Source organism: Nomascus leucogenys, chromosome 22a, assembly GCF_006542625.1.
Source record: "Nomascus leucogenys isolate Asia chromosome 22a, Asia_NLE_v1, whole genome shotgun sequence".
NCBI lineage: Eukaryota > Metazoa > Chordata > Mammalia > Primates > Hylobatidae > Nomascus > Nomascus leucogenys.
Window position 1 is genome coordinate 983,293 of NC_044402.1, and position 9,132 is coordinate 992,424.

Here is a 9,132-nt window from a genome sequence, read left to right on the forward strand (position 1 = left end):
CCTCAGGCTTCTTGGACTGGCACCAACGGATTCCCTCTCCCTATGTTTCAGGACACGGATGTTGCTGATGGGTGCAGAGAGACCCCCACGAAAACTCTGGAAGGAGATGGGGACCAAGAGAGACTCATCTCCAAACCCAGGGTGGGGAGAGGCAGGCAGACCCAGAGGGAGAGGCTCTCTTGGCCAAAATTTCAATCCATAAAGAGCAAGCGGGGGCCGGGACCCCAGAGGTCACACAGCTTGTCAGAGGCCTACGAGCCCAGGGACGCACATGACGTGTCCCCTACAAGCACAGACACAGAGGCCCAGCTCGCGGTGGAGCGCCAAGAGCAGAAGGCAGGGCCGGGCAGCCAGAGGAGGCGGAAGTTCCTCAACCTGAGATTCAGGACAGGCTCGGGACAGGGCCCTTCATCGACAGGACAGCCAGGCAGGGGGTCCCAGAGTGGGGTGGGCCGTGCTGGGGTTCTGGAAGAGTTGGGGCCCTGGGGTGATAGCCTCAAGGACACTGGGGCTGCCACAGGCAGCAGGAGAGAGGAGAGGGCAGAACAGGATCGAGAAGTGATGCCTGCTCAGAGCATGCAGTTGCCCACAGAGCTCGGTGACCCTAGATTTTGCGAGGGAACCCCTCAGGAAGGGGGACTCAGGGCAGCCGGGCTCCATGGAAAGACCCTGGAGGGGCAGGCACAGGAGACAGCAGTGGCCCAGAGGAAGCCCAGGGCCCAGCCAACTCCTGGAATGAGCCGGGAGGGTGAAGGCGAGGGACTGCAGAGCCTGGAAATCGGGATCGCCAGGCTGTCCTTGAGAGACACAACCGAAGGAGGCACACAGATCGGCCCACCAGAAATTAGGGTGCGAATACACGATTTAAAGACACCAAAATTTGCATTTTCCACAGAAAAAGAGCCAGAAAGAGAAAGGCGCCTTAGTACCCCACAGCGAGGGAAGAGACAGGATGCGTCCTCAAAAGTGGGTACTGGCCTGAAGGGTGAGGAGGTGGAAGGAGCAGGGTGGGTGCCAGGCAGGGAACCAACCACACATGCAGAGGCACAGGAGGGTGAAGGAGATGGAGAGGAAGGACTACAGAGGACAAGGATCACTGAGGAACAGGACAAGGACGGGGAAGACACAGAAGGACAGATGAGAATACCCAAGTTCAAGATACCCTCCTTAGGATGGTCACCAAGCAAGCACACAAAGACAGGGAGAGAAAAAGCCACACCAGCCACAGAGCAGGGAAGGGAAGGAGAGGCCATAGCAACAGCCGATAGAAGAGAACAGAGAGGCACAGAGGAAGGATTAAAAGACAAAGAAGACAGTGATTCAATGACAAACACAACAAAAATACAACTAACACACGACGAAAAACGCTTAAAAAAGGAAGAAATTCTGAAAGAAAAGGACATGGCTGCCAAAGACAGCAAGTTCAAAATGCCCAAGTTCAAGATGCCGTCATTCGGGGTGTCGGCCCCAGGCAAGTCCATCGAGGCCTCAGTGGATGTGTCTGAGCCGAAGGTGGAGGCCGACGTGAGCCTCCCCTCCATGCAGGGGGACCTGAAGACCACTGACCTCAGCATTCAGCCCCCTTCCGCTGACCTGGAGGTCCAGGCTGCCCAGGTGGATGTGAAACTCCCAGAGGCCCATGTTCTGGAGGGAGCTGGCCACAAAGGGCACCTGCCCAAAGTGCAGATGGACAGTTTCAAGAAGCCCAAAGTGGACCTCAAGGGCCCCCAGGTGGACATCAAGGGCCCCAAGCAGGACCTGAAAGGCCCCAAGGCGGAAGTGACGGCCCCCGACATGGAGGTGTCTCTGCGCAGCGTGGAGGTGGACGTCCAGGCCCCAAGAGCAAAGCTGGATGGTGCGCGGCTGGAGGGAGACATGTCCCTGGCCGACAGGGGCGTGACATCCAAAGACAGCAAGTTCAAAATGCCCAAGTTCAAGATGCCGTCATTCGGGGTGTCGGCCCCAACCAAGTCCATCGAGGCCTCAGTGGACGTGTCTGCACCCAAGGTGGAGGCCGACGTGAGCCTCCCCTCCATGCAGGGCGACCTGAAGACCACTGACCTCAGCATTCAGCCCCCTTCCACCGACCTGGAGGTCCAGGCTGGCCAAGTGGACGTAAAACTCCCGGAGGGCCCCCTACCCGAGGGAGCCGGCCTCAAAGGGCACCTGCCCAAGGTGCAGATGCCCAGTTTCAAGATGCCCAAAGTGGACCTCAAGGGCGCCCAGGTGGACATCAAGGGCCCCAAGCTGGACGTGAAAGGCCCCAAGGCAGAGGTGATGGCACCCCACGTGGAAGTGTCTCTGCCCAGCGTGGAGATGGATGTCCAGGCCCCAGGAGCCAAGCTGGACGGTGCGCGGCTGGAGGGGGAGCTGTCCTTGGCCGACAAGGATGTGGCCGCCAAAGACAGCAAGTTCAAAATGCCCAAGTTCAAGATGCCATCGTTGGGGGTGTCGGTCCCAGGCAAGTCCATCGAGGCCTCGGTGGATGTGTCTGCACCCAAGGTGGAGGCCGACGTGAGCCTCCCCTCCATGCAGGGGGACCTGAAGACCACTGACCTCAGCATTCAGCCCCCTTCCGCTGACCTGGAGGTCCAGTCTGGCCAAGTGGACGTGAAACTCCCAGAGGGCCCCGAGCCCGAGGGAGCCAGCCTCAAAGGGTACCTGCCCAAGGTGCACATGCCCAGTTTCAAGATGCCCAAAGTGGACCTCAAGGGCCCCCAGGGGGACATCAAGGGCCCTAAGCTGGACCTGAAAGGCCCCAAGGCGGACATGACGGCCCCCCACGTGGAAGTGTCTCTGCCTAGCGTGGAGGTGGAAGTCCAGGCCCCGGGAGCCAAGCTGGACGGTGCGCGGCTGGAGGGGGACATGTCCCTGGCCGAGAAGGACGTAACTGCCAAAGACAGCAAGTTCAAAATGCCCAAGTTCAAGATGCCGTCGTTCGGGGTGTCTGTCCCAGGCAAGTCCATCGAGGCCTCGGTGGACGTGTCTGCACCCAAGGTGGAGGCCGACGTGAGCCTCCCCTCCATGCAGGGGGACTTGAAGAACACTGACCTCAGCATTCATCCCCCTTCCGCCGACCTGGAGGTCCAGTCTGGCCAAGTGGACGTGAAACTCCTAGAGGGCCCCGTGCCCAAGGGAGCCGGCCTCAAAGGGCACCTGCCCAAGGTGCAGATGCCAAGTTTGAAGATGCCCAAAGTAGACCTCAAGGGCCCCCAGGTGGACATCAAGGGCCCCAAGCTGGACCTGAAAGGCCCTAAGGTGGAAATGACAGCCCCCGATGTCGACGTGTCTCTGCCCAGCGTGGAGGTGGATGTCCAGGCCCCAAAGGCCAAGCTGGATGGTGTGCAGCTGGAGGGAGACCTGTCCCTGGCCGACAAGGACGTGACTGCCAAAGACAGCAAGTTCAAAATGCCCAAGTTCAAGATGCCATCCTTCGGCGTGACCGCCCCAGGCAAGTCCATCGAGGCCTCGGGGGACGTGTCTGCGCTGAAGTTGGAGGCCGACGTGAGCCTCCCCTCCATACAGGAGGACCTCAAGACCACTGACCTCAGCATTCAGCCCCCTTCCGCCGACCTGGAGGTTCAGGCTGGCCAGGTGGACATGAAGCTCCCAGAGGGCCACGTGCCCAAGGGAGCCGGCCTCAAAGGGCACCTGCCCAAGGTGCAGATGCCCAGTTTCAAGATGCCCAAAGTGGACCTCAAGGGCCCCCAGGTGGACATCAAGGGCCCCAAGCTGGACCTGAAAGGCCCCAAGGCAGAGGTCATGGACCGCGACGTGGACGTGTCTCTGCCCAGCGTGGAGGTAGACATCCAGGCCCGGGAGCCAAGCTGGACGGTGCGCGGCTGGAGGGGGAGCTATCCTTGGCCGACAAGGATGTGGCCACCAAAGACAGCAAGTTCAAAATGCCCAAGTTCAAGATGCCGTCGTTGGGCGTGTCGGTCCCAGGCAAGTCCATCGAGGCCTCGGTGGATGTGTCTGCACCCAAGGTGGAGGCCGACATGAGCCTCCCCTCCATGCAGGTGGACCTGAAGACCACTGACCTCAGCATTCAGCCCCTTCCGCCGACCTGGAGGTCCAGTCTGGCCAAGTGGACGTGAAACTCCCGGAGGGCCCCGAGCCCGAGGGAGCCAGCCTCAAAGGGTACCTGCCCAAGGTGCAGATGCCCAGTTTCAAGATGCCCAAAGTGGACCTCGAGGGCCCCCAGGGGGACATCAAGGGCCCTAAGCTGGACCTGAAAGGCCCCAAGGCAGACATGACGGCCCCCCACGTGGAAGTGTCTCTGCCCAGCGTGGAGGTGGATGTCCAGGCCCCAGGAGCCAAGCTGGACGGTGCACGGCTGGAGGGGGACATGTCCCTGGCTGAGAAGGACGTGACTGCCAAAGACAGCAAGTTCAAAATGCCCAAGTTCAAGATGCCGTCGTTCGGGGTGTCGGTCCCAGGCAAGTCCATCGAGGCCTCGGTGGACGTGTCTGCACCCAAGGTGGAGGCAGACGTGAGCCTCCCCTCCATGCAGGGGGACCTCAAGACCACTGACCTCAGCATTCAGCCCCCTTCCGCTGACCTGGAGGTCCAGGCTGGCCAAGTGGACATGAAGCTCCCGGAGGGCCCCCTGCCCGAGGGAGCCGGCGTCAAAGGGCACCTGCCCAAGGTGCAGATGCCAAGTTTGAAGATGCCCAAAGTAGACCTCAAGGGCCCCAGGTGGACATCAAGGGCCCCAAGCTGGACCTGAAAGGCCCAAGGCAGAGGTGATGGCCCCCACGTGGAAGTGTCTCTGCCCAGCGTGGAGGTGGAAGTCCAGGCCCCGGGAGCCAAGCTGGACGACGCGCGGCTGGAGGGCGACCTGTCCCTGGCTGACAAGGATGTGGCTGCCAAAGACAGCAAGTTCAAAATGCCCAAGTTCAAGATGCCGTCGTTCGGGGTGTCGGCCCCAGGCAAGTCCATCGAGGCCTCGGTGGATGTGTCTGCACCCAAGGTGGAGGCTGATGTGAGCCTCCCTCCATGCAGGGGGACCTGAAGACCACTGACCTCAGCATTCAGCCCCCTTCCGCCGACCTGGAGGTCCAGTCTGGCCAAGTGGACGTGAAACTCCCGGAGGGCCCCGAGCCCGAGGGAGCCGGCCTCAAAGGGTACCTGCCCAAGGTGCACATGCCCAGTTTCAAGATGCCCAAAGTGGACCTCGAGGGCCCCCAGGGGGACATCAAGGGCCCTAAGCTGGACCTGAAAGGCCCCAAGGCAGACATGACGGCCCCCCACGTGGAAGTGTCTCTGCCCAGCGTGGAGGTGGATGTCCAGGCCCCAGGAGCCAAGCTGGACGGAGCACGGCTGGAGGGGGACATGTCCCTGGCTGAGAAGGACGTGACTGCCAAAGACAGCAAGTTCAAAATGCCCAAGTTCAAGATGCCATCGTTCGGGGTGTCTGTCCCAGGCAAGTCCATCGAGGCCTCGGTGGACGTGTCTGCACCCAAGGTGGAGGCAGAAGTGAGCCTCCCCTCCATGCAGGGGGACCTCAAGACCACTGACCTCAGCATTCAGCCCCCTTCCGCTGACCTGGAGGTCCAGGCTGGCCAAGTGGACATGAAGCTCCCGGAGGGCCCCCTGCCCGAGGGAGCCGGCGTCAAGGGCACCTGCCCAAGGTGCAGATGCCAAGTTTGAAGATGCCCAAAGTAGACCTCAAGGGCCCCCAGGTGGACATCAAGGGCCCCAAGCTGGACCTGAAAGGCCCCAAGGCAGAGGTGATGGCCCCCCACCTGGAAGTGTCTCTGCCTAGCGTGGAGGTGGAAGTCCAGGCCCCGGGAGCCAAGCTGGACGACGCGCGGCTGGAGGGCGACCTGTCCCTGGCTGACAAGGATGTGGCTGCCAAAGACAGCAAGTTCAAAATGCCCAAGTTCAAGATGCCGTCGTTCGGGGTGTCGGCCCCAGGCAAGTCCATCGAGGCCTCGGTGGATGTGTCTGCACCCAAGGTGGAGGCTGATGTGAGCCTCCCCTCCATGCAGGGGGATCTGAAGACCACTGACCTCAGCATTCAGCCCCCTTCCGCTGACCTGAAGGTCCAGTCTGGCCAGGTGGATGTGAAGCTCCCAGAGGGCCACGTGCCCGAGGGGGCCGGCCTCAAAGGGCACCTGCCCAAGGTGGAGGCGCCCAGTTTAAAGATGCTCAAAGTGGACCTCAAGGGCCCCCAGGTGGACATCAAGGGCCCCAAGCTGGACCTGAAAGGCCCCAAGGTGGAAATGACAGCCCCCGATGTCGACGTGTCTCTGCCCAGCGTGGAGGTGGATGTCCAGGCCCCAAAGGCCAAGCTGGATGGTGTGCAGCTGGAGGGAGACCTGTCCCTGGCCGACAAGGACGTGACTGCCAAAGACAGCAAGTTCAAAATGCCCAAGTTCAAGATGCCATCCTTCGGCGTGACCGCCCGAGGCAAGTCCATCGAGGCCTCGGGGGACGTGTCTGCGCTGAAGTTGGAGGCCGACGTGAGCCTCTCCTCCATACAGGAGGACCTCAAGACCACTGACCTCAGCATTCAGCCGCCTTCCGCTGACCTGGAGGTTCAGGCTGGCCAGGTGGACATGAAGCTCCCAGAGGGCCACGTGCCCAAGGGAGCTGGCCTCAAAGGGCACTTGCCCAAGGTGCAGATGCCCAGTTTCAAGATGCCCAAAGTGGACCTCAAGGGCCCCCAGGTGGACATCAAGGGCCCCAAGCTGGACGTGAAAGGCCCCGAGGCGAACATGACGGCCCCCCACGTGGAAGTGTCTCTGCCCAGCGTGCAGAGGGACGTCCAGGCCCCGGGAGCCAAGCTGGACGGTGCGCAGCTGGAGGGGGAGCTATCCTTGGCCGACAAGGATGTGGCCACCAAAGACAGCAAGTTCAAAATGCCCAAGTTCAAGATGCCGTCGTTGGGGGTGTCGGTCCCAGGCAAGTCCATCGAGGCCTCGGTGGATGTGTCTGCACCCAAGGTGGAGGCCGACGTGAGCCTCCCCACCATGCAGGGCCACCTGAAGACCACTGACCTCAGCATTCAGCCCCCTTCCGCCGACCTGGAGGTCCAGTCTGGCCAAGTGGACGTGAAACTCCCGGAGGGCCCCAAGCCCGAGGGAGCCGGCCTCAAAGGGTACCTGCCCAAGGTGCAGATGCCCAGTTTCAAGATGCCCAAAGTGGACCTCGAGGGCCCCCAGGGGGACATCAAGGGCCCTAAGCTGGACCTGAAAGACCCCAAGGCGGACATGACGGCCCCCACGTGGAAGTGTCTCTGCCTAGTGTGGAGGTGGATGTCCAGGCCCCAGGAGCCAAGCTGGACGGTGCACGGCTGGAGGGGGACATGTCCCTGGCTGAGAAGGACGTGACTGCCAAAGACAGCAAGTTCAAAATGCCCAAGTTCAAGATGCCATCGTTCGGGGTGTCTGTCCCAGGCAAGTCCATCGAGGCCTCGGTGGATGTGTCTGCACCCAAGGTGGAGGCAGACGTGAGCCTCCCCTCCATGCAGGGGGACCTCAAGACCACTGACCTCAGCATTCAGCCCCCTTCCGCTGACCTGGAGGTCCAGGCTGGCCAAGTGGACATGAAGCTCCCGGAGGGCCCCCTGCCCGAGGGAGCCGGCATCAAAGGGCACCTGCCCAAGGTGCAGATGCCAAGTTTGAAGATGCCCAAAGTAGACCTCAAGGGCCCCCAGGTGGACATCAAGGGCCCCAAGCTGGACCTGAAAGGCCCCAAGGCAGAGGTGATGGCCCCCCACGTGGAAGTGTCTCTGCCCAGCGTGGAGGTGGAAGTCCAGGCCCCGGGAGCCAAGCTGGACGACGCGCGGCTGGAGGGCGACCTGTCCCTGGCTGACAAGGATGTGGCTGCCAAAGACAGCAAGTTCAAAATGCCCAAGTTCAAGATGCCGTCGTTCGGGGTGTCGGCCCCAGGCAAGTCCATCGAGGCCTCGGTGGATGTGTCTGCACCCAAGGTGGAGGCTGATGTGAGCCTCCCCTCCATGCAGGGGGACCTGAAGACCACTGACCTCAGCATTCAGCCCCCTTCAGCTGACCTGAAGGTCCAGGCTGGCCAGGTGGAAGTGAAGCTCCCAGAGGGCCACGTGCCCGAGGGGGCTGGCCTCAAAGGGCACCTGCCCAAGGTGGAGGCGCCCAGTTTAAAGATGCTCAAAGTGGACCTCAAGGGCCCCCAGGTGGACATCAAGGGCTGCAAGCTGGACCTGAAAGGCCCCAAGGTGGAAATGACAGCCCCTGATGTGGACGTGTCTCTGCCCAGCGTGGAGGTGGATGTCCAGGCCCCAAAGGCCAAGCTGGATGGTGTGCAGCTGGAGGGAGACCTGTCCCTGGCCGACAAGGATGTGACTGCCAAAGACAGCAAGTTCAAAATGCCCAAGTTCAAGATGCCATCCTTCGGTGTGACCGCCCGAGGCAAGTCCATCGAGGCCTCGGGGGACGTGTCTGCACTGAAGTTGGAGGCCGACGTGAGCCTCTCCTCCATACACGAGGACCTCAAGACCACTGACCTCAGCATTCAGCCCCCTTCCGCCGACCTGGAGGTTCAGGCTGGCCAGGTGGACATGAAGCTCCCAGAGGGCCACGTGCCCAAGGGAGCCGGCCTCAAAGGGCACCTGCCCAAGGTGCAGATGCCCAGTTTCAAGATGCCCAAAGTGGACCTCAAGGGCGCCCACGTGGACATCAAGGGCCCCAAGCTGGACGTGAAAGGCCCCAAGGTGAACATGACGGCCCCCCACGTGGAAGTGTCTCTGCCCAGCGTGGAGATGGATGTCCAGGCCCAGGGAGCCAAGCTGGACGGTGCGCGGCTGGAGGGGGAGCTGTCCTTGGCCGACAAGGATGTGGCCACCAAAGACAGCAAGTTCAAAATGCCCAAGTTCAAGATGCCGTCGTTGGGAGTGTCGGTCCCAGGCAAGTCCATCGAGGCCTCGGTGGATGTGTCTGCACCCAAGGTGGAGGCCGACGTGAGCCTCCCCTCCATGCAGGGCGACCTGAAGACCACTGACCTCAGCATTCAGCCCCCTTCCGCCGACCTGGAGGTCCAGGCTGGCCAAGTGGACTTGAAACTCCCGGAGGGCCCGGAGCCCGAGGGAGCTGGCGTCAAAGGGGACCTCCCCAAGGTGCAGATGCCAAGTTTGAAGATGCCCAAAGTAGA

At 61.7% G+C, this 9,132-nt stretch overlaps 1 protein-coding gene across 1 annotated transcript in view; it reads left to right on the forward strand.

The window, feature by feature from the left end:
• LOC100595227 (protein AHNAK2-like) overlaps positions 1 to 7,337 on the forward strand; it is a 30,536-nt gene extending 23,199 nt beyond the window's left edge. Inside the window, 5 exon segments of the mRNA XM_030803747.1 lie at positions 52 to 3,811; positions 3,814 to 4,053; positions 4,056 to 4,648; positions 5,140 to 5,611; positions 5,614 to 7,337. Coding sequence (XP_030659607.1) covers positions 52 to 3,811; positions 3,814 to 4,053; positions 4,056 to 4,648; positions 5,140 to 5,611; positions 5,614 to 7,337 — 6,789 coding nt within the window.
• The last annotated feature ends 1,795 nt before the right edge of the window (positions 7,338 to 9,132 follow it).